The sequence below is a fragment of the Capra hircus genome, chromosome 5, assembly GCF_001704415.2.
Source record: "Capra hircus breed San Clemente chromosome 5, ASM170441v1, whole genome shotgun sequence".
In the NCBI taxonomy this organism is placed as follows: Eukaryota; Metazoa; Chordata; class Mammalia; order Artiodactyla; family Bovidae; genus Capra; species Capra hircus.
Window position 1 is genome coordinate 67,333,716 of NC_030812.1, and position 25,003 is coordinate 67,358,718.

The window sequence follows — 25,003 nt, forward strand, 5'->3', positions numbered from 1 at the left end:
AGCAACCCGCATTGGGAGTGCAGGACAAGAGCGGCAAGAGCTCGGACATTGGCGACCGGGAAGTCGTTGGCTAAACGAGCTTCTGGTAAGAAGTGCCTGGACAGCCATGTCCTAGTGGACCACGCCTTCCTATTAAGCCCTCACCCCATCAATTTTGCCCTCTTTAGGTTAGAATGAGGGAGCAGTTCTTCTAATATTAAAAAGTTCCTGGAGACTGCAGGGCTAAATTGAGGGTATAGCGATGTGGCGTGAGAAATGAACTGGATGGTTGCGACGCCCAAGGAGGAACCAGGGGACACCTAAAGGGCCACCGCCGCGGCTGTGGCTGCCTCACCGGCCCCCGCGGAGGACTCGGTTTCCCAGCGGCCCCCGCGGCCCGCAGGGGCGTCTAGCCCCGCTGGCCCTCGCGAGCGGGGGCGGGGCCGAAGCCGGAAGTCACGTGCTGCTACAGCCGCCGGGGTGAGGCCGCGGTCTTAGCGAAGGCTGGTTTGGGCTGTGACTGTGGTAGGCGCCGGGGTGATGGCGGTGGAGACTCTGTCCCCGGACTGGGAGTTCGACCGCGTAGACGACGGCTCACAGAGTAAGGGAGCGGCAGGGCGAGGGCTGCGGGTGGACGCTCATCGGCCCGCCGACGTCCGGGCAGCGCTCCTGCGGGAGGGCTTTGCGTTGCGGTGGGCGCGCAGCTTTCTGCGCCTTGGGGTGTGAGAGGGACGCGTTCGCGAACCTAACTTTCGGGGTCGGGAGCCCCAGTGATGGTGTGTCAGGCACGCCCGGCCAGAGCTTGGCGTATGGGGCTGTGACTGTCCTGCGGAGCGCGCCGTGGCCCGGGGGGCGCGGCGTGTCCACTTGCTGCAGCCGGGGCCCCGGGCGGGGCACCCCCGGGGAGGTCCGCATCCTGGGGAGCGGAGGCGGCCTTGTCCTCGGTCTCCTGGGACTCTCGCCAGAGCCTCCGAGCGTGCAGTTTTAGGTGAGGTTGAGGTCCAGGTTCCTGTTTCGGTTTCCTGTTTTTCTTCGTTTTCCTTCCAAACCAACTTTGGGAAGTTTTGAGTGCTTTTGCCTTCATATTCTTAGAACTGTAGAAGGTAGCGAAAAAGAACACAGGCGTGAAAAACAAACATGTGAACGTCAGTGTATTACCTTCCATGTCTTTTATTTAGGTTTAGTGGTATTTTTCGAAAAGTGACGCCCCGTGGTTTCCAGCGCACCTAGACAGGTTTCGGAAATTAACAGCATATCTTCCTGCAGATTTTACTTCATAAAATTGGATTGTCTCATTTTAGTTTAGAAGTCTAACCCCCCCAAAACCTAACAAATTCAGTTCCACGTAGCAAAATTTAGATAGAGGTCAAGCTGTTTCATTGAAGCTACTTAAGATGAATACAAATTGGCAGTCTGTTTCTTATCTTTGGTAATATGAATCTGTATAGGTGATAAATAAGAGATAATAGGCCTTAACTGCTTTGTGAATTTGATTTTTTATGTAGTTTTCTCAAAAGGTGTAGTTTTTAAAAATTACATGTAAATTTTGCTTAATTTTTACAAAGACAGACACATTAGATGTGTCTAGGTTTTATTAGCCTGTCAAAAGGGTGAGTTTAATTCAGAATGGTTAGCAGTTTCTCACAAAACTTTCCATGAGTTACTAGCTGTTACACAGCATGAAAAAACAATCCTGGTGGTAGTGACAGGATCTTTCAACTTGTTTGTGGAGAGGATTCTGTCTTTGTTAAAGTGAACTGCACCTTGTCATGTATGAAGTTTTATGGATAGCGGTTCCTTATTCTGTATCTGTGAAATATTGGATTGAAGATATGTTTGGGTTTGAAAATGGTTCAGGTAGATTGAATCAATTCAATCTGATTCACTCAAAGATATTTTCCACACAAAGATAAAAAAAGGAATTCAGTCTCTTGGAAGTGATAAGCATGTTAATAGGTTTTTGGAATTTAGCTCTTGAAGAATCACTATAGAGTTCTTATTTCAGATCTTATTTTAACTTTTACCAGCTTAAAAACTTACTGGCAAGGAACTTTAAATGTTATTACAGGTTTTCTCTTGCCTGCTACTTTAATTTCCAAACAGACTAAATGAATAATTCATTGGCATGTTTTTCTAGCGTTGTCATTAGGAAGTCATTTGCTGGTTAAATGCAGCTTTGGTCATTTCCCTTGTAACTGAAAATTAGACAGGTACTGGGGATTTTGAGAATCTTACACAGTTTTTAAAATTTAAGCTATAAGAGAGGGAAGAGCTCTCTTCTCTGGGCCTGGTTTTCATTAATTTTTGGAATATGACTCATTGTTTTCCGGAATTGCCTAGATTAACGCTGTAATAAAGCAGGAACCTTAATTAAATGGATCCACCTGATTCCAGGTATTAACTAAATGAATCCACCTGATTCTGAGCATTAGTTGCAAAGTAGGGGAGAATGTGAAGCTAGGTCTTCACTGAGTTGAAACATACTTACAGTTGCTTTGCATTGCTAATTTGAGGAGAGAAAAGTTTTACTTTTTTAAGAAGTCAGCAATTGAATAAAGTAATTCACATCAGTAAGAGAATCTGAGTTGGAGTTGAATTCGCTCCCTTTGGAATAAGTAATGATATATTGTATGGTGCTGAGTCAGTTCAGTCCTGTCCCACTCTTTGCGACTCAATGACCTGTAGCCCACCAGGCTCCTCTGTCCTTGGGATTCTCCAGGCAAGAATACTGGAGTGATTTGCCATGCCCTCCTCCAGGGGATTTTTTGAACCCAACATCTCTTTCATCTCCTGCATTGACAAGCAGGTTCTTTATCACTAATTTTGATGAGTAGGGAAACTTTTTTGTCTAGTTTATTCCAATGACTTCTGAAGTCCTCTATTGTGTAAAATCTGTAAATATCAATACAATATTCTGTACTCTGTGTCCTTTACTGGCTTTTCTGATTCTATTATGATAATTAAAACAATATATCTTGGGACATTATAAAATATAAAATTAGCAATATAAATTTGGGGCATTACAGAAATAATATTATGATGAAGCAGATCTAAAATCATTTCAAAAACAATATTTAGGTGTATTTTTAGGCTTAGTTTACTGTGTTTACTTAGTTTACTTTTAACTGTGAGCATTACAGTTAAAAATTTTGCTTCTATGACAGCTCAGATTTTTGCACCTAAATCAGGTTTTTTGCACAAAGTAGTTATTTATGATTAAAATAGAGAATTAGGACACTGAGTTGTCTAAGGCATTTTCAGATTGTTTAGATTATGTGGTAAATGGTATAGTGACTTTTTCATAGTACTTTATAGTTTTAAGATGATTTCTTAAAGTACCATCTACTGTATGTACCATTATTGTACTTGGAAAAGACAGAAAATTCAATTACTGTTTAACTTTAGAACTTTATTTTCAAGAAGTCCAGACATTCTAGGGTGATACATTAACAATGCTTAGTATCTACTTTTCTGTGACTTTTGAGATTATTCGAAGTAAATGTCTTGTAATTCATTACTTTTCACAAACTTTTCAAATTTATATTTAGAAATTCATGCTGAAGTCCAGCTTAAGAATTATGGGAAATTTCTTGAGGAGTATACCTCTCAATTGAGAAGAATTGAGGATGCACTGGATGACTCAATTGGAGATGTTTGGGATTTTAATCTTGATCCTATAGCATTAAAGGTTGGAATTTGTTTTATTTTTAATTTATGTATACATTTTCAGAACATATATGCCTTGAAAACAGTGTTCAAAAATGGGATATATATTTTTATTTGGCATCTAGAGAGCTAAAAGAAACTTGGAGAAACATGGTTAATTTCCTTTACTCTGAGCCATGCATGTGTTTTTTTTTTTTTTTTTTTTTAAAGAATGATGCAAACTCCAGTCTTTGAGCTGACTTTTGTTTTTCATTATCAAGAAAATGAAGAGGGTTGGAATAGCATATTCGGGCTTTGTTTTCTTATTAAGACTATTTTACATACAGAAAAGTGTGTAGATTTAAAATATATTGTATAGTGAATTTTACCAAACATCTATCCCCTTGTAACTCATATCCCAGTCAAGATAAAGAATATTTCCATGATTTTTCAAAAGCTCCTTTATGCTATTTAGGGGCTCTTAATATGGGAGGTTTTTTTTAAATATATATATAAAATAAGCTGCTCTGTTCCATTTTGAGGTGGTTCTGTTTTGTTTCATCTTTGGAACTATAGCCTCTTACTAAAATAATAACATTTTTTGAGCATTTATTGTGTGCTAGACAGCTGTCCTAAGGCAGCAATGTTGACTTTTTTTAATAGCAACTTTCCTGAGATGTAATTCGTGTATCATACAATTTCTTAGGTTTATAGTGTATCCATAGACTTGTGCCACAGTCAATTGTAGAACATTTTCACCACTCCAGAAAGAAATCCTCTAACTGGTAGCAGTCCCTATCAGCTGTGGGACGGGTGCTGAGTACAGGGTCTAACACAACTTTCAGTAAAATAGAGCTAGTCTCAATTTGTGTATTGAGAATTCTAATAATTTTTTTCAAATTAAAAAGGAATTTATTTTCCTTTGTTTCTATAGCTTTTGCCTTATGAACAGTCTTCCCTTTTGGAACTCATCAAGACCGAAAACAAGGTACAGATTCCTAAACCTAAAAATCTATTTTTTAAAATGCTTTGTCTTCTGTAATTTACTTCTTTCCTTTTGTATTTTTCTCCGTGAAACTAGGTCCTAAACAAAGTCATCACTGTTTATGCTGCGCTTTGTTGTGAAATCAAGAAATTAAAATATGAGGTAATTATTTGTACTCTTTAAGACATTAAAAACATGATTTACAAGCAAATATGAAAAAGAAAGCAAATATGTGCTTATATGTGTAAGTGTGCACAAATATTTCATGAAGATTGGGTGAGCTATGTATTTATTTTAACAATAATAAATGAGACCATTCACTAAGTACTATTTACCAAACACCATGCTAACCCTATTAACAGTAATAACCACTCCGGGAGGTACGTGAGGAATAGATGAGAACATTGAAGCTTAAAAAGGGTGTCACTCATCTAACGTTTTGTTGGTAGTAATGGTTTGAGTCTGGGCCTGCATTCCTTCTGTATTACTTGTCATATATACCAGATCTTCTGGATATACCTGATTTTTTTTAAAAAAGGTTCGAATTTTTAATGTTTTGCGTTTCCTCACCCATGAGCCGTTGAAACTGGTAGATGGTAAATTTCATCTTTTCTTCTTTAGATTTTTAAAAAAGTTTATTTTTCTTTTTTACGTTTTTGGTACTACATGGTTGCTTTCTTTCATGAACTTGTGAGAGGACGTTGGACAATTAGAGTGGTCAGATAAAACAAAGTAAAGGCTAAAGAAATCAAGAAGTAACTTTGAGTATCAGTAGTGTCTTTGGTATTCTAAAGATAGATTGAATTTACCTATATTATAAGCAGTTTTTGATGTTAAGTAAATTTGTGTGTATGATGTAGTCATCTGTGTATTATTAAATAAGGATAATGAAGACAGCCTAGGAATTTAAAAACAAAATAGCAACCTTTAAAATTATTTTAATTTTTTTAAACAGGCTGAAACTAAATTTTATAATGGTCTCTTGTTTTATGGAGAAGGAGGTAAGTTTTAAAATTTCACATTGTAATGTTGTAGTGCCTTTTTTGAGATTGAAATAAAATTAACTGATAATTCTAGGACTTTTATGATCATGTGAAGTGTTAGTTTGAGCAGTGAACAGTCACATTTTTTTGTTGGTTTGTGTTTTTGTTTAGAAAATAGGTGAAAACCTCAGTAAACAAGCGGCAGCAAATTCTGTGTAAAACTGATTTGTGAATATTTTTATAAATTACAAAGCACAATAGCTAGATGAGGATTTTCCTTGAATTCGTTAAATAGTGGGACAGATGGTTGCTTTTAATTGTGTGATTAATGATTGTTTCATTTTTCCCTTTAGTGTAAAATTCTATTTTTCATACTAGCCAGATAGGAAGATGTCCTAATGAATAAAAATCATTTTCCTTTTTTGATATTGATTCACTTTAAGATAAAAACTTGAAATATTCTTCATGTTGCCTTTTAAAGCTACAGATTCCAGCATGGTGGAAGGTGATTGTCAAATTCAAATGGGGAGATTTATTTCATTCTTACAGGTAAGTGGTTTTTACTTTTTATTGAGTTTTTTTTTTTTTTCCCCAAAAAAAGTTTGAGTAAATCACGTAATCAGAAAAGAGTTCTGAAATGTCAGATGCTAAGAAATTGTACTCTGAGGTTAAGGCACTTTGTTGCTATTGGATTATATTTAAAGAGATTGTAATTCCTGAAAGATTTTCATAGCATTTTTAGTGACATAAGCTATCAAAATAAGTTTCTTTGTATAATTTAATTTATGGACAGTTTATCACCATGCCTCTTAAAACAATTTAAAGTTTGTACCTAGTAGGAAAAGATAATTTATGTTAGAAAAAGTGGCGAATGGAGATCATTAAGCTGTTATATGGACAAGGATGAAGTTTTAAAGGCAGCAGCGTATGCTGCTTTTAACCAGATGTTTCAATTTAGATATACTTTTCATTACTGTAAAGTTTTATTTTACAGTGTCAAGTTATTCTAGGTCTCTTGATTTATCAAAAGAATGAAATAAGTTGTTTCTCCCCTCCCTGTTGTAAAAGCAGTGCTTATATGACGAAAGCAAAAACTATAAATCAGGAAACAATAGCCATAATCCCACTTACCTTCTGACTGTTGGATATAGGATTTGATATATTTCATTGAATCAGGCATGCTAATATGTTCAAATCTTTTATATGTTTACCACTTTGTTTTGGTCTTCTCACCTAATTGAGAGCATTTTGTTGCAGTTGTCCTCTGTGATGGTACATGTCAGTTAGGGTTCAGTCCAAAAGCAAGTATCACACAGAATATTTCAAAAGCGGAGATTTAAAAGAGCAACCATTTGGTCCAGCAATACCATTCTTGGGTATATATTCCGAAAAGCTGAAAACTCCTAATTTGAAAAGTTAACGTGCACCCCAGTAATGCAACACTGTTTACAGTAGCCGAGACATGGAAGCAACCTCAGTGCCTGTCAACAGATGAATGGATAAAGAAGATGTGGTATATACATACACAATGGAATATTACTCAGCCACAGAAAAGAATAAAGTCATGTCATTTGTAGCAACATGGCTGGACCCAGAGGTTATCATACTATAAGTGAAGGTAGAGAAGGACAAATATATCGCTTACGTGTGGGATCTAAAAAATAATACAAATAACTTGTTTACAAAACTGAAACAGACTCACAGACATAGATAACAAGCTTACGGTCACCATAGGGGAAAGGTGGGAAGAAAGATAAATTAGAAGTATGGGATTAACAGGTACACACTACTATACGCAAAATAGGTAAATAGCAGTGATTTACTGCATAGCACAGGGAACTGTACTCAGTTTTTTTAATTAACCTATAATGGAAACGAACCGGAAAAAAATATATTGTTGAATCACTTTGCTGTACCCCTGAAACTAATAAAATATTGTAAATCAACTGTACTTCAATTAAAGGAAAAAAGAATATATATTAAATCTAGAGAATTGGTTACATAAGAATTGGAGGGCTGAAAGGAAAAACAATGAGGTAAGCCAGAGGACGCAAGTATCACCTCTACATCTAGGGTAAAAAAGGAAAAAGGTTCAGGTTATTAGAATCTGAGAGCTAGGAGGAGGAGCCCCAGGGAATTAGTGTTAATATCATAGCTCTGAGGAATCAGTGCTGCCTGGCTGCTGCTGGTAGAGTTTAAAATTGAATATTGCTTCTGGGGTCGCTAAGAATCGGACAGACTGAGCGACTTCACTTTCACTTTTCACTTTCATGCCTTGGAGAAGGAAATGGCAACCCACTCCAGTGTTCTTGCCTGGAGAATCCCAGGGATGGGGGAGCCTGGTGGGCTGCTGTCTATGGGGTCACACAGAGTCGGACACGACTGCAGTGACTTAGCAGCAGCAGCAGCAGTGCAGCAGCAGCAGCAGTGCTGAAAGAAGCTGGAGCCTGGGGCAAGCTGTAATTGCTGGGTTGAACTGCTCCTGCCTGGATTATGTTGATAAAAACAGCAAGAAATAGAAAGGATGTCCTTTTCCTGCCTTTAGGTTTCCTTTTAGTGCCACCTGTTGACAAAGCCTAACAGGAAGCCTGCTGAGCTGGGGTCTGAGAAATGTTGATTTGCAAGGTTGAAGTGAAGGTGTCAGTTTCTCCTTCTGGTTTTGTCAAATTTTGCATTTCTTATTTTGAGGATGTTTCATTTGGTGCTTATGAGTTTAGAATTGTTAATAATTCCCAGTAAATCTAATTGTTTATTGTGTGATGACCTTCTTAAACTGTGATAATTATGTATATGATATATAATTACATATGTATTAGCTATACTAATGCTAATAAAATCTATTTGATATTAGTTACTTTAGTAACTAATTAGTAACTAATTAGTTACTTTAGTTAGCATTTTCTTTTTTTTAAATTCTTTTTTATTCTTTCAGCCTTTCAGTATCATGTTTCAGTTGTGTTTCTCTAAAACTGGGTGTATTTAGATTTTGCTTTTTTATATAATCTGAAAATTTCTGTGTTTTAATTGGTTCTTTTACTAAATTTTATAGTCTATTACGTATCAGGACTCGTTTCTGCCTTTTGCTTTGTGCTTTCTATTTGTCTTGCATTTTCTAGTCTTTGCTTTGCTTTTATTAGATTTATAGAAGTTTACTAAGAGATAACTGGAGCTGTTTAAGTAAAATTGAAATGCATTATTTTCACTTTTAAAACATTTAAATTGTGGATCTCACAGCTGCATATAATTTCGTTTTAAACATTCAACAAATGTTTTGGGAGCCTAGCATATGTTAGAAACTGTTATTGGTGCTTGGGATACAGCAGTGCACAAAACCAACAAATTTCTGCCCACAGAGAGGTTATTGTTTAGAACAGCCGTAAATTTAATTAGATTCTAAATAAGATAATTGTGAGTTCAGTTCAATCACTCAGTCATGTCCGACTCTTTGCGACCCCATGAACCACAGTACGCCAGGCCTCTCTGTCCATCACTAACTTCCTGAGTCTACCCAAACCCATGTCCATGGAGTCAGTGATGCCATGCAACCATCTCATCCTCTGTTGTCCCCTTCTTCTCCTGCCCTCAATCAGGGTCTTTTCCAGTGTCAGCTCTTCACATCAGGTGGCCAAAGTATTGGAGTTTCAGCTTCAACATCAGACCTTCCAGTGAACACCCAGGACTGATCTCCCTTAGAATGGACTGGTTGAATCTCCTTGCAGTCCAAGGGACTCCCAAGAGTCTTCTCCAACACCACAGTCCAAAAGCATCAATTCTTGGCGCTCAGCTTTCTTTATAGTCCAACTCTCACATCCATACATGACCACTGGAAAAACCATAGCCTTGACTAGACAGACCTTTGTTGACAAAGTAATGTCTCTGCTTTTTAATATGCTGTCTAGGTTGGACATAACTTTCTTTCCAAGGAGTAAGCGTCTTTTGATTTCCTGGCTGCAATCACCATCTGCAGTGGTTTTGGAGCCCACAAAAATAAAGTCAGCCACTGTTTCCCCATCTATTTGCCAGGAAGTGATGAGACTGTATGCCATGATCTTTGTTTTCTGAATGATGAGCTTTAAGCCAACTTTTTCACTCTCTTCTTTGACCTTCATCAAGAGTCTCTTTAGTTCTTCTTCACTTTCTGCCATAAGGGTGGTGTCATCTGCATATCTGAGGTTATTGATATTTCTCCTGGCAATCTTGATTCCAGCTTGTGCCCAGCATTTCTCATGCTGTACTCTGCATATAAGTTAAATAAGCAGGGTGACAATATACAGCCTTGACGTACTCCTTTTCCTATTTGGAACCAATCTGTTCTATGTCCAGTATTAACTGTTGCTTCCTGACCTGGAAACAGATTTCTCGGGAGGCAGGTCAGGTGGTCTGGTATTCCCATCTCTTTAAGAATGACACACACATTCCTGGGAAAACCTATATTTCACTTAATATGTGCCAAGCCTGTTAATAGGTAGGGTTAAAGGTTATAAACATTTGAAGTTATTTCAGAGTGATTTCTGAAGACCCTTTCCCTTCCTTATCACACTTTCTAAACTGGCAGCTTTTGAGCTTCATTCATTCAGATGTTCATGTAATAGGCAGAAATTGAGAAGCAGTTGAAGATTAACCACCATACTGGACAGTGGCTATTTAAAGAGGGAGTAAGACAGCCTCTGTCACTTAGGAATTATATGAGCAGTGAAAGCAAGACTTAAATACAAGGATGAATGAAATGCTATGGAGGCAAAGAGGTAGAAATGACCGTGGGAGGTGAGTGAAGAACTGATTCCTTGAAGGATGCTTGAAGTTATCTTATTGCAGGTTAACTGGGGATTTTTACTGGAAAACAGTTTTGTTTATGTTTAGCATTGTTAACATAAAACTCAGTCAGAAATGATGACGTTTACTCAACTTGTAACATATACTCAACTTGTCATTTCAGGAACTGTCTTGTTTTGTTACGAGGTGCTATGAAGTGGTGATGAATGTGGTCCATCAGCTGGCGGCCCTCTATATCAGTAACAAGTAATGGATTTTAAAAGTCATTTTGCATTTTTAATAGAGATGTGAGGAATGTTTTTTCTTAAACTAGCTAAATATCTAAAAGTTTTTTGTGTGTTTACTCACTCATTCCTTCAGTCACTTATTCAGCTTTCTTTGAACACACATGATGTTTTAAACACTCCTTGATGTGTATAATGCAGAGGTTAGTAAGACAGTTTATACCGTGGTGCAGGAACCCATTATCTGTGAATGAGAATGTTGACAAAACAATCTTTAATTGTAGAGAAAAGGGCTAATATAGAATGTGCTGAGTTCCCTTTACTTATTGCTTTCCTTTACATTGAAGTATTCTTGGCTCATTAGAATCATGTGACACTTAAACTATTGAATCTTAGGGAGAGGGGACTAGATAATCTATAATTCTAATGATCTTCCAAGTTTGGATATCATTGCCCTAAATCAAGAAAAATGATCAAATTGTCATAGTTAGTATTCCTAACCACCACAGAGTAATATCTTGCATTTGATTAAAACTTTATACTTAATTTTTCCCCGCTCACTTACAATCTTAAAATACCTTTGTTTAGGTATATGATTAGGAGTTGTCAGTTGTGAGAAGAGAGATAACTGAGGCCCAAAGATTTGCGAAAATTCCATAGCAGTTTCAGTCTGATTCTTTTGGTCACCGGTCCATTCATTGTTCTTCCTATTCCATGCTGCGTCTTAACTCTCTTTATAAAGTGGAAGAGTGTGTTTCTCATTCTCATGTGTTTCTACTCTGTCAGATATTTATTTTATGTTCTGTGTTTTCACTAAAGTTCTCCTCACGGCAGAAGGGAATGAGAGCATAGCTACCCCAGCCCCCCGTAGAACCTGGTGTGTGATTCAGAGAGACCCCTCTCTACCACACCCCCATCCTAGAAAGATGAAATTTATTTGAATTTTGTGTTTAATTTTTAAAGTATTCTGTCTTGCGGAATATTTATATGTGCTTTAATGTATAAGTATTAATTTATTTACTGTTGAGTAGGTTGACTTTCTGGGAGGTAAAATTGAATTATCCTGGAGCTTTGATTTTGGTGTAATCCCATCTGTATGCATTGTTTTCTCAGTAGGAATGAAAACTCTAGAAATAAACCCAACTGGAGAGAGGACTACTTTCCAAATGCCAGTTTGGGTAGGATAGCAAAGATTCTAGTTGAAAATGGAAAAATTCTAATAGTTTAGCAATAAATGAGAATCAGTTTTGTTATTTCTCTGCTTCATCCCAAGCTAGATGGGCCATGTATTGACATATGCCTGCCCACTGAGTTGGGTATAGGCAAGCAGAGTACGTTAGTTCTCTTTTTGGGTGTGGACTATGATAGTAAACTTGTGTTGTGTAAATTTTAGTGACTAAAGCCTAAATAAAAGTAAATACATTTTTAAATTCCAAGAGGCTTTTTCCTTAAAATAAACATGAACTGTGACCAAAAAATGAGGTTTTCTTTTAAACTTGGATGTTATTTTATTACAGGATTGCACCCAAAATTATAGAAACAACTGGAGTTCATTTTCAGGTAAAAGTAATTTAACTTGTAAAATAATAATTTTTAGTGTATTTTACTTTGACATTTATATGACTGGGGAGTACTATACTTACTGCAAAGCTATTAAAGGATTTCTTTCTTGCATTTCTTCTCTCATTTGTGAACTCGATGAGGCGTTATTGACCCAGCGTGAGTGTAACTCTTCCTAGTATTGGCCCAATACAGACTCTCGAAATCAGTGGTCCTCAGCCTTTTTGGCACTAAGGACCACTTTTTTGGAAGACAGTTTTCCACAGACCACAGGGGTGGGGGAAAAGGGGGTGAATGGATGGTTTGGGGATGATCCAAGCACATTACATTTGCTGTGCACTTTATTATTATTACTTCGGCTCTGTCTCCGATCATCAGGCATTAGATCCTGAAGGTTGGGGACCCCTGCTGTAAGTGGTCTGAGAGGATCTACCGTATCATGATTAAGGATGAAATTTGGGTGAAGGGTTTTCCAATTTTAGGCTGTTCCACCTTGAGTATTAGTAGTTTCATCTGTAGCTTAACTTCCCTACTGCTTTAAGTTAGTAATTATCCCAAGTGTGTTTAACTTTAAGATCCACATGAAGCTTAACTTCTAACTAGTGATTAAATGATAATCATTAAAGGTTTTTTGACAGACTATGTATGAGCACTTGGGAGAGCTGCTAACAGTTTTGCTTACCCTGGATGAAATTATTGATAACCACATCACATTAAAAGACCACTGGACTATGTACAAAAGGTGAGCTAACTAAAATGTTAAAAATGCTCTCTTTGTACAGTTAATGTATTACTAAAAAATAAATATAAATAGTACAGATCCTTTAAGAGACCTGAAGATACATGTTTAGAGGGATCTCATTTCAGATTTTCTTTGAGGACAGTAACCATTCTTCTAATTGCAGATGGGCTTTTTGAGAGTATGATATACTTGTATAAAGCATCCTAATTCTTAAAGTGTAGTGAATGTTAATTTGACTATTTTAGGACCCAAGTTTATTTTCCGTGTTCTACACAAGTAACATTTATTCTCAGCTTGGTTTTGTTTTATATTCCAAACTTTTTAAAGTGAAGGCATTTTATTTTATTCAATCTATTAAGTTTTCACTAAATTTTATCTAGAGAGTACCAGGTATCTGAATTGAAGATGCTATAAAAAGGTATGTGATTAGAAATTTAAATATATTAGGATTGTTTTTGTTCAAATTTTCAAATGTGTAGAGCCGAATAAGTAATGACAAATATAGAACTTTGATTTTGGGGGATAGTTTTAATATAAGAATTTAATGGCAAATTGAAGGTCTTTCTCCTCCTTTTCTACAAGGTTACTGAAATCTGTTCATCACAATCCTTCAAAGTTTGGAATTCAGGAAGAAAAGCTAAAGCCATTTGAAAAGTTCTTGCTGAAGCTAGAAGGGCAGTTACTTGATGGAATGATATTTCAGGTATGAGAGCTGTATCAGACTGTAATAAATGGGCTTCTGTTAGTAGACCCAGCTCAGAATTGTAGTGGGGGACTTTTATAACATTATTGTGACTGTATTTTTCTTTAAAAGTGCTTAAGCTTAAAACATTGGTTATGTTGTAAAATATAATTATGTCAGTATCTAGTAGCTAATGAAATTAACAGTATACTGGTTGTATTTGGGATAAAGTTTTTTTTAATTATGTAAAATGATAGAACTGTTTGAGGATTAGTATGTAAACAGTTGTGTCAAGCATTTTTTTGTTGTTTATCTCTAGATTTTAGGTTTGTGAAACAGCCTCTTAAAAGTCTGTTTTAATTCTTCCTACACAGGGAATATAATTTGGATCTATACAATTCAGGTAGCTTCTAACCACATGTAGCTATTTAAGTTTAAATCACCCTCTGCCATACTAGCAACATTTCAAATGCTTAATAGCCACATATAATATAATTATCACACTTGTGTGTGTGCTCAGTCATGTCTGACTCTTTGCAGCCCCATGAACTGTAGCCCTCCAGTCTGCTATGTCCATGGCATTCTCCAGGCAAGAATATTGGGATGGGTTGCTGTTTCCTTCTCCAGGGGATCTTCCCGACTCAGGGATCAAACTCACATCTTCTGTGTTGGCAGGCAGATTCTTTGCTGCTGAGTCACAGGGAAGCCCTCACACCTTAAACTTAATATGTTACATACCAGTGGTATCTCAGTAAAACGGGGGGCCGGGGGGAGAGTCAGCTGTGGCTAACAGTCATACCAGTCAGCACATATAGAAAACATTTCCATCATCAGAGGAAGTTCTGTTAGATGGCACTGCTTTGGTAGTGTTCACCAGAAGTTGCATTACAGTACACCCTTGAACAGCATGGGTTTGAACTGCACGGGTCCACTTATATATGGATAGTTTCAATAGTAAACGCTATAGTTTTACACCGTCCATAGTTGGTTGAATCCAAGTATGGAGAGGAACTGTGGATACAGAGGGCTAGCAATAAATTATATGTGATTTAACCCCCACTTGTTCAAGGTTCGACTGTATATTCCATTTAAAATCTATTTCAAGGTTACCTTTAATTTATATTTTAGATGGTCACAATTTTTACAGAATGATCACAGCTCTTGTTTGTACCAATTTAAGTACAAATCCATTAATTTTAGAAGAATTTTTTTCTTGGATTCTTTTTCTAGGAGCCATTTCTACACATGATGTATTAAAGTGCTAAGAGAGTAATTGTAACCAGAAAAAATAAAGTTTCTTCTTAAAAGTGTAAATTAAAATAATAAAACATGCTTTCCCATGCTTCATCAGATACACCTTCTGTACATTACCAAGCTCCACTGTGTCCCTTCATGTAGGATTGCAGATTTTCAGTTCAGTTTTATTACTTTCACATAACTGGTGCTCAGATATATAAGTATATACACATTTCCCATTCAGAAAGATTTAGATATTGGATTAGATTAAAAACTTGAGCCTCAGTAAAATTAAAATGATGAATGTAGGATTTTATCACTCTATATTTAATTGTTTCATAGCATATTAAGTCATAATAACTAATGAGAGTCTAAATTTCTCTAAATGTTTCCTGTGTAGGCCTGTATAGAACAGCAGTTTGATTCTCTCAATGGAGGAGTATCTGTGTCGAAAAATAGCACTTTTGCTGAAGAATTTGCACATAGTATTCGCTCAATTTTTGCAAATGTAGAAGCCAGACTTGGTAATGTAAAATACATTTTTTTTTTTTGTTTGTAAAGTTTTCATTTCCTTTAAAGCAGAACTGTAAGTATACTCTGTTTTTCTCTCATGTTGTTTTATAAGGAGAACCTTCTGAAATTGATCAGAGAGACAAGTATGTGGGAGTTTGTGGACTCTTTGTATTGCACTTTCAAATTTTTCGAACTGTCGATAAAAAGTTTTACAAGTCTTTATTGGACATTTGTAAGAAGGTAAGAATTTGTAACTTCTGTTTTTTTCAATTTGAATAGATGGAAAAGATTTTGGATAAAACTAGATATTTTAGTGGTGGTGGGAGGGAGGTTCATGTTTGGGAATGCATGTAAGAATTAAAGATCTTAAAATTAAAAAAAAAAAAAAACTAGATATTTTAAAATGTGTTTTATTCCTGCTTACAAAAATGGTAATTTTTGTAATAGTTATAAAACTAATAGCATAATATTCATTTAAAAAACTAAGCTGTCCAAAAATAAGTAACATTGTACATAAAAATATCCCATAATATAAATACAGATTAGTAGGTGCTTTTCTGGATCTTTTCCTGTACATTAACTTCCTATTACTATTACTACATTTTTCTCTTCTCTTTCTCTTCCTTCTTTTTGTCATTCATTCCCACTATTGAAGTAGGAAAAATATGAAATAATTTTTTTTTCCTGTCTTTGCTGTTTCCATGGTGTGGTGCCTGATTTCACAGTTGAAAATTTTAATATTGTGTAGAATCAAGTATAGTGACCATGAGAACCCAGCCATCGTGGATATGTATTTTGCATTTTTTTCACTAATATAAAGTGAAAGTAAAGGTTGTAATGTTTCAAGTTTCTGTTTAATTTTTACATATTTTTGTTCATCTGAAAATCCATGAGTGTGTTTAAGTGTGTGTGCACATGCTTATGTATGTTGTTTAATATTTGGGCAGAATAAAATTAATGTCATGCTCCACACCAGATACAGGAATGCCTTGCCATGAATTCTGTGCCATGTTAACATAATTTTTCATATTAATGAGTATCTTTTTATAATTTTCTTGAAATAAATTGTCTTCCTTTGGCTGTTGTCAGACTGTTAAACAGTTCATTATTTAGCCTGCATTTAATGATTTCCCCCTTTATTATATTTCCTGTTTCAGGTACCAGCGATCACTCTAACTGCTAATATTATTTGGTTTCCTGATAATTTTTTGATCCAGAAAATACCAGCAGCTGCCAAACTTCTGGACAAAAAAAGTCTTCAGGCCATTAAAATACACAGAGATACTTTCCTACAGCAGAAAGCGCAGTCACTTACCAAGTAGGTTTTATAAGTACCCATAATGAAAATATTTATATATTTTTATATTTCAGCTGTTACACTGATTCTGAATGTATGGAAGGCATTTGAATTATAATACTCATTACCAGAGAAAAGGCTGGGCAGTCTCTCTGAGATTTATTTTCTAGGAGTGTGTTCTTGTTTTAAATGTTTTAGGCATAAACCTCAGCTTAAGATAGAGATGTGGACAAGTTATGCTTTATGGAAATACATATACATGTGCGTACACTCATATATACATACACATGCTTTTTTATCAGGTGCATTACATATTTTTTGTGTGTGAAGTGAAGTCGCTGAAGTAGATGGCATTTGATGAATTAAGAACATCATGTGTACGTGCTTCAGTGTTGATTTTTGCAGGATTGATGCCATCCTTTTTTTATTTTTATGAAAGTAATGTATGCATGTATTTAAGAAGTTAAAAAGTACTAACGGCTCAAAGGGGAAAATAATTGTCCTCTGCTGAATTGCCTCCTATACCTTAGTCCTGTTCCCTAAAAGAATACTTTTAACTCCTAGTTTCTTCTAATATTTACATCTTTTAGCTTCTCTTCCTATGTAAAATTTCAAATATGCACAAAATAGAGAAAATAGTATAATGAACCCCCATGTTCTCATCATCTAGCTCAACAGTTAAGTTTACTCACTGGAGTATATTGGATTCTCCCTGGAGTACAGTGCTAAAATTCTATGTTGACCTAGATGAAGATTTTAAGTGAGGTGTCATGGGACTTTGCCACTGGCCCGGTACTGATCACGGTTTTTATCTGTAACGTGGTTATATGATAATATGGGAAACTACCCACTTTCTGTTGATCTTCACTATTGAGGGGGAAGTTGTGTCACTCCTGTACAGTGGGAAAGAAGGAGTATGTGTGGAAGTATGAGATCCCCTAAAGCATCTTTTAGTACTCCCAAGTCCTGTGATTAAAGTCATGGAGAGTGATAGCAACTCAATTAAAGCAGGACTACTCAGGGCAGAGATTTCAGGGCTCTCCAATACATGCTAAGACAGAGTTGAGAGATGAAGACATAAGTTTGGGGTTAGATTACAGAGATGAGTTCAGTAGGATGGAGAGACAGGAATCAGATTAATTATTAGCAGTAATCTTAAAAAAGATTTGGATATTTTTGTTATCAGAGGCTTAACGTTCTTTAACAATGCAATACAATTGCTAAACATGTCAGTTTATATTTAGATTACATTAATAATTATACCCAAATTTTAGAAATTAGTTGCCATGTCTAGGCTAGGGGAATTGGTAGTTTTATTGAATTCTTACTGGTCACATAATTAGTGTTTGGTGGTACCACATTTTAAGAGGGCCACAGAGTGCAGCATCCGTGGATGAAGCTGATCAGGATGTTAGATCTGAGAACCATGACCTTTGAAGACTTAATGGAAAAGTCTCTATATGGTTTGACCTTTAAAAGAGAAATCTGAAGAATGATGTGTTTTTTTAAAATATTTGGAGGGCGTTCAGGTTGAAGAGGGAGCAGATTTAATTCCTGTGGCTTCAGAAGTTCAGTCAGAACCAAAAGATGAACATGGCAGATATTAATAGTAATTGCCAACGTTTTTAAGCTTGTTCTAGGCAGCCCACTCCAGTACTCTTGCCTGAAGAATCCCAAGGACAGGGGAGCCTGGTGGGCTGCCGTCTATGGGGTCGCACAGAGTCAGATATGACTGAAGCAACTTAGCCGCAGCAGCAGCAGTAGGCCTTCTGCTAAAGGATTTAAGCACAGTCTTACATAAACCCTGTAACAATCTTCTCATATGGGAAATAGTAAAATCACAACTAATATTTACCCTGTGCTTTCAGTAAGCCAGTATATTCCAGGAACTTCATATGTGTCATCTTTTTTAATCATCAGAAAATCCTGTGAGGTAGATACTGTTGTTATGGCCATTTTATAACTGAGAAAATTGAGATACAGCGAGAGTGACCTCACTCAAATTTAAACAAATGTGTGGCAGAGCTGGGAGTTCACCTCTAGAGCGCAAGCCCTTAACACTACTCTAATGTACTATTTTCATCCCATTTTCAGGTAAGGAAAATGAGGCTTAGAGAAATGAATGGTGCCAGGGCACACAGCTAGGTACATGTCAGAGAGGCCAGGCAGACCCGTGCCCAGCCTGCTCTTGAGCCTTTGCAGCAGAGTTGTGTAAGCCACCCTGAGGACTAATGACCCTTACACCAGAGCTGCATAGGCAGAACATAGAGGACTGTCAGTCCAAGGTGCTCTAGGAACTGAGTCTTCTTGAGTAAAATATTGAGTAAGTTGACTTTCAAAGATTCCTTCCCCCCATATGATAACATTTTAATGTTTCCAAATTCCTTTTTTTTTTTTTATTTATCAAAAATATACCTACACAGTCACTGCAGAGCTCATTTGAGCTGAAGGGGGCAGTGTCTTTTTCATTGTCATAACTCTGCCAAAGAAACCTCAGATTCACAACACTGAAGTAAAGCCCAGGAGAGAGGAGTCCTGCTTGAGTCCTGATCACATTCTCCTCAAAGTGGAGGCGTTGCCCTGGGATTCTGCCCTTTATCTGTGTTCCAGACTTTTTAAATCAAATTATCCACAAGTCAAATAACAAATTTTAGCACCATTTGAGGCAGAGTACAACTGTTGGTGGTGGTTGTTTAATGGAATCCTGGCTCAAAATAATTTTTCTCAGATTTGATGGTGAGGTTTCACCTCCTTAAAACACATTGAATTAATTGAAATTAATTTATTGTTTTTAAAATAAAAGAGGAGTATACTTTAAATAGTTGTGCCCTGAAAGTTCTCATCTGAGTGATTTGATATGTATTGATAGAGTGATGTAGTGTTAATAAGCAACCTGCTTAGTAGAATTTTATTACTGATTCAGCTTTTCCAGGTTGGGACAGTTTCCTAGATTTGGGCTTAAGTCCTGGCTCAGCTGAGTACTAGTATGATGTTGGGCCCATTACTTAATTTCCCTGTGTGTCAATTTCCTGTTCTGTAAAATGGATATCATAATATGTTAGTTACCTCATAAGGTTAATGTGAGGATTGAATGTTAATTTGTGTAAAGTGCTTATGACAGTGATTGGGCATTTAGTAAGCATTCAGTAAATGTTAGCTTTTATTTTCAGATTCTAAATACTTCCATTGTGGTTCAAGCTGTCATCTCTTTTCCTCTGCATTATCACAGGAACTTCCTAAGTGGTTTTCCTGCTTTTACCATTGTCCCCTATATAGTTTATTTTCAGTATGCCAACCAAAGTGATACTGATCCTCCCCAGAGTTAGAGTAGATCAGTCCACTCAAATCCGCTAGCAGGCATCCCCAACCTTCAGGATCTAATGCCTTGATGATCTGAGGTGGAGTTGATATAATAATAGAAATAAAGTGCACAATAAATGCAGTGTGCTTGCATCATCCCATAACCATTCACTCCAGCTCCCCCAGGCTGTGGGAGAATCATCTTCCATAAAACTGGTCCCTTTAGTACCAACAAGGTTGAGTCTAAAGAGGGGCTTCCCTGGTGGCTCAGAAGGTAAAGCGTCTGCCTGCAATGTGGGAGACTCAGGTTCGATCCCTGGGTCAGGAAGATCCCCTGGAGAAGGAAATGGCAACCCACTCTAGTACTCTTGCCTGGAAAATTCCATGGATGGAGAAGCCTGGTAAGTTACAGTCCATGGGGTTGCAAAGAGTCAGACACGACTGAGCAACTTCACTCCAGAGGCTTTCCACTGAAGTCCTTACCAGGCCTTATACAAATCCCTTTCTGCTCTCCACTTTACCTGTTCCTCCAGCCCACTCACCCGTGTGTATCTCTGATCTCCTTTTCTGTTCTCACCCCTGTTCTCTGCTCTTCAGTCATCCTGACTTCTTTTAGTACTTGAGCATGGCACACACTCTTCTGTTTTGAGATGATTGCATTTGTTGTTTACTTTCCTAAAATTCTCATCTGTTATATATTTGCATGGATTACTTATTTATCTCCTTCTAATCTTGGCTCACGATCACTTTTTCAACAAGGCTGCTTTGATCATTGTGTTTAAAATTGTTCTTGCTGTCCCACTCACTTTTCCCTGCTGTATTTTTTCCGAAGCACATATCTGACATCTCAGAGTTCAGTTACTGATTGCTTTATTGCACAACTCTTCTTTCTAGAATATAAGCTTCTTGGGAGCAGAAATTTTTGTCTGTTTTGTTTACTGCTGTTTTTTGTTTTTAGTGCTGAAAAACAATGCCTGGCCTGTATAGATATTCAGTGAATATTTGTTGCTTAAGTAAATTATGTGTGTATGTATAACATGTATATTTTGAAAATCTGAAAAAAAAAAAATCTGAAAGATGAATTGACTGCTGCCAGGAAATAGTTTATTCTAGCCAGTATGAAGAAATGGAAGTAAATTTTCTTTCCTGTGCTGAATAACCTCAATATTTTCCTTTGTTAGAGATGTACAGTCTTACTACGTCTTTGTGAGCTCATGGATGATGAAAATGGAATCTATTTTATCTAAAGAGCAGAGAATGGATAAATTTGCTGAAGACCTCACCAGTAGATGTAATGTTTTTATACAGGTAGTTTCATCTTCTTTCTTAGAATGTTTGGATCATTTATTTGTTAATCCACTGTACAGAAGGTACACTGTGAAAGAACTATGAAGGGTGAAATATGTTTTTGTGTTTAAAACTGAAATTGATTTGGTTATGTAAGCTTGAATCTGTGTGACTTGTTTAGATTTTCTAATATATGGTTTTAATATATGCATCTAATATATGCAAATATATACTCCTTCCAAGTCCTGACTTCTTAGCTGTATCCCATAAGTTTTGATGTGTTGTATCTGTATTATTCTTTACTTCAAAATACTTAAAAAAAAATCATTGTGATTTCTTCTTTGCTCTCTTGACTGTTTTGAAATAGAATTCTTCATTTCCAAATGCATGAGGATTTCCTAGTTACCATTATTGATTTCTCCCAGTATGAAAATACTTTCAGTATTGAAGTTTGTTGAGATTTGCATGGTGGATCAGGCTATAGACAACCTTGGCAAACATTTCATGTTCACTTAAAAAGAATGTAGTTTGCTTTTTGTTGGTCATGGTATTTTATATATATCAAGAAGGATCATATTTAATTATTTTGTCTGAATACTCTGTCAGTTACTGAGATAATTGGGTTGGAATCGCCCACTGTGTTATAGATTTGTCTTATTTATCCTTTGTAGCTTTGTCAACTTTTATTTTATGCATTTTTAGACTAAATAGGCACAGAACATTTAGAATTGTTATAGCTTAATGGTGAGTCAAACTTTTTATCATGTCTGGTAATGCTTTTTGTCATAGGTCTCTTGTGTGTGATAGTAACATAGCTAGCTGTACCAGTTTTCTTTTAATTAGGTCTGTCTGCAAGGTCCATTGGTTACCATCCTTTTATTTCCAACCTGTTTGGCTCCTTTATTTAATGTGTGTCTCCTTTCAGTTCAGTTCAGTCACTCAGTTGTGTCCTACTCTTTGCAACCCCATGAATTGCAGCACGCCAGGCCTCCCTGTGTATTACCAACTCCCGGAGTTCACCCAAACTCCTGTCCATCGAGTCAGTGATACCATCCAGTCATCTCATCCTCTTTTGTCCCCTTCTTCTGCCCCCAATCCCTCCCACCATCAGGGTCTTTTCCAGTGAGTCAACTCTTCGCATGAGGTGGCCAAAGTATTGGAGATTCAGCTTTAGCATCAGTCCTTCCAATGAACACCCAGGGCTGATCTCCTTCAGAATGGACTGGTTGGATCTCCTTGCAGTCCAAGGGACTCCCAAGAGTCTTCTCCAACACCACAGTTCAAAAGCATCAATTCTTCGGCGCTCAGCTTTCTTCACAGTCTAACTCTCACATCCGTACATGACTACTGGAAAAACCATAGCCTTGACTAGATAGACCTTTGTTGACAAAGTAATGTCTCTGCTTTTGAATATGCTGTATATCTAGGTTGGTCATAACTTTTCTTCCAAAGAGTAAGTGTCTTTTAAATTTCATGGCTGCAGTCACCATCTGCAGTGATTTTGGAGCCCAGAAAAATAAAGTCTGACACTGTTTCCCCATCTATTTCCCATGAAGTGATGGGACCAGATGCCATGATCTTCGTTTTCTGAATGTTGAGCTTTAAGCCAACTTTTTCACTCTCCTCTTTCACTTTCATCAAGAGGCTTTTTAGTTCCTCTTCACTTTCTGCCGTAAGGGTGGTGTCACCTGCATATCTGAGGTTATTGATACTTCTCCCGGCAATCTTGATTCCAGCTTGTGCTTTTTCAAGCCCAGCATTTCTCATGATGTACTCTGCGTAGAAATTAAATAAGCAAGGTGACAATATACAGCCTTGAGGCAGGTCAGGTGGTCTGGTATTACCATCTCTTTCGGAATTTTCCACAGTTTATTGTGATCCACACAGTCAGAGGCTTTCACATAGTCAGTAAAGCAGAAATAGATGTTTTTCTGGAACTCTCTTGCTTTTTCCATGATCCAGCGGATATTGGCAATTTGATCTCTGGTTCCTCTGCCTTTTCTAAAACCAGCTTGAACATCAGGGAGTTCATGGTTCATGTATTGCTGAAGCCTGGCTTAGAGAATTTTGAGCATTACTTTACTAGCATGTGAGATGAGTGCAGTTGTGCAGTAGTTTGAGCATTCTTTGGCATTGCCTTTCTTTGGGATTGGAATGAAAGCTGACCTTTTCCAGTCCTGTGGCCACTGCTGAGTTTTCCAAATTTGCTGGCATACTGAGTGCAGCACTTTCACAGCATCATCTTTTAGGATTTGAAATAGCTCCAGTGGAATTCCATCTCCTCCAGTAGCGTTGTTCGTAGTGATGCTTTCTAAGGCCCACTTGACTTCACATTCCAGGATGTCTGGCTCTAGGTGACTGATCACACCACCGTGATCATCTTGGTCGTGTTTAAGCAACATGTATTTCTCCCCAATGAAACTCTTATGTATGTCAATACTGATACTCATATTTAATTAGCACCTGATTAATTGCTTTTTATTTGTCTCACTTGTTCTGTGTCTATATTCTTTTCTTGCTCTCTTGTGAATTGTTTATTTTTCCTTCTGTTACTTTCATTCAGTATTTTACTGTTCTTTTAGTGGTTACTATAGAGATTTTAAGATGCATTATTGAACATTCAACTCCAATATAAATGAGTAATTCAATTTCCAGACAGTATAAGGCTCTTGAAGTGAAGTGAAATCACTCAGTCGTGTCTGACTCTTTGCGACCCCATGGGCAATAGACTGCACCAGGCTTCTGTGTCCATAGGATTTTCTAGGCAAGAGTACTTGCCATTTCCTTCTCCAGATAAGGCTCTTAAGCCTTTTTAATTCTATTTACCCCTTCTCACCTATGCTGCTGTTGTGTATTTTGATTCTGTGTATATTTTAAACCATGTAAGGCATTGTTGCTGTTGTTTTTTAATAGTATTCATTTAGATTTACCCGTATATTTACCTGCTCTGTTGCTTTTTATCCTTTTTGCATCCCCTCATCTTTCTACTTGTGGAATACCTGTTAAAATTTCACTTAATTTTTTATTGTTTTCTGGCTTCCTTTGTTTTTGTTGAGAAGGCAAGGCAGCTGTCAATTTTGCTGTTTTTTTCAATATATGTCTTTGTTGGATTGCTTATAAAATTTACTTTTTGGTTTTTAAGCAGTATTTTTTGATGCACCTACATGAGGTTTTCTATGTGTTTTTGCTACTTGGGATTTGTAAAGCTTTTGGAATTTGTGGAAAATTCTCAGTCATCAACTCCTTAAGTACTGTTCCTGTTCTATTCTCTGTTTTTTATTTCTTCATCTAACCTACTATTAAATCTACTGACTTAATATTAATCTACTGACTTTTAAAACTTTTTCTTAGTTCTTAGTTTTAATTTTCAGTTTGTTTCTTTTTTATAGTTTCCAATTTTCTAAAATAATTTTGTGTTTTATTTCATTTTGCGTACTTAGCGTAATTACTTTGAAGCTCATGTCCAATGATTGCATTATCTAGCTATTTCTAATCTATTTTTTGTTTGTTTTTTGAATATATCTTATCTCTTTCTATGCCTAGTGATTTTTAATAACCCAAATTGTATATAGAACTATAGAAATAATTTGAAGATCTGGGTATTGTGTTTCTTCCTCCAGAGAGAATTTAATATTTGCTTCCAATACATGTTAGTCTAGGACAACTAGTAACTGAGATTACCTCAGCCCGGTCATGGGTTTAGATGATCTAAATTAGGACCTAAATTGTATGATGGCTGTTTTTTTCTAGTTCACCCTGACTTTTTAGGGGAAAGTTTTTAAGAATCCCAATTCAGA

At 36.8% G+C, this 25,003-nt stretch overlaps 1 protein-coding gene across 2 annotated transcripts in view; it reads left to right on the plus strand.

Annotated features, from left to right (window-relative positions):
* KIAA1033 (KIAA1033 ortholog) overlaps positions 433-25,003 on the plus strand; it is a 59,678-nt gene continuing 35,107 nt past the window's right edge. Inside the window, exons 1-14 of one of the 2 annotated variants that reach the window (XM_018048203.1) lie at positions 433-580; positions 3,528-3,667; positions 4,559-4,612; positions 4,706-4,771; positions 5,565-5,610; positions 6,074-6,141; positions 10,529-10,611; positions 12,107-12,149; positions 12,788-12,891; positions 13,474-13,594; positions 15,210-15,333; positions 15,435-15,562; positions 16,480-16,640; positions 21,101-21,227. In XM_018048203.1, the coding sequence (XP_017903692.1) occupies positions 520-580; positions 3,528-3,667; positions 4,559-4,612; positions 4,706-4,771; positions 5,565-5,610; positions 6,074-6,141; positions 10,529-10,611; positions 12,107-12,149; positions 12,788-12,891; positions 13,474-13,594; positions 15,210-15,333; positions 15,435-15,562; positions 16,480-16,640; positions 21,101-21,227 (1,326 nt within the window). In that variant the 5' untranslated portion in view covers positions 433-519. Of the gene's footprint in view, positions 581-3,527; positions 3,668-4,558; positions 4,613-4,705; positions 4,772-5,564; positions 5,611-6,073; positions 6,142-10,528; positions 10,612-12,106; positions 12,150-12,775; positions 12,892-13,473; positions 13,595-15,209; positions 15,334-15,434; positions 15,563-16,479; positions 16,641-21,100; positions 21,228-25,003 lie in introns of those variants that run through there. The other variant, XM_018048204.1, reaches the window with a different exon arrangement.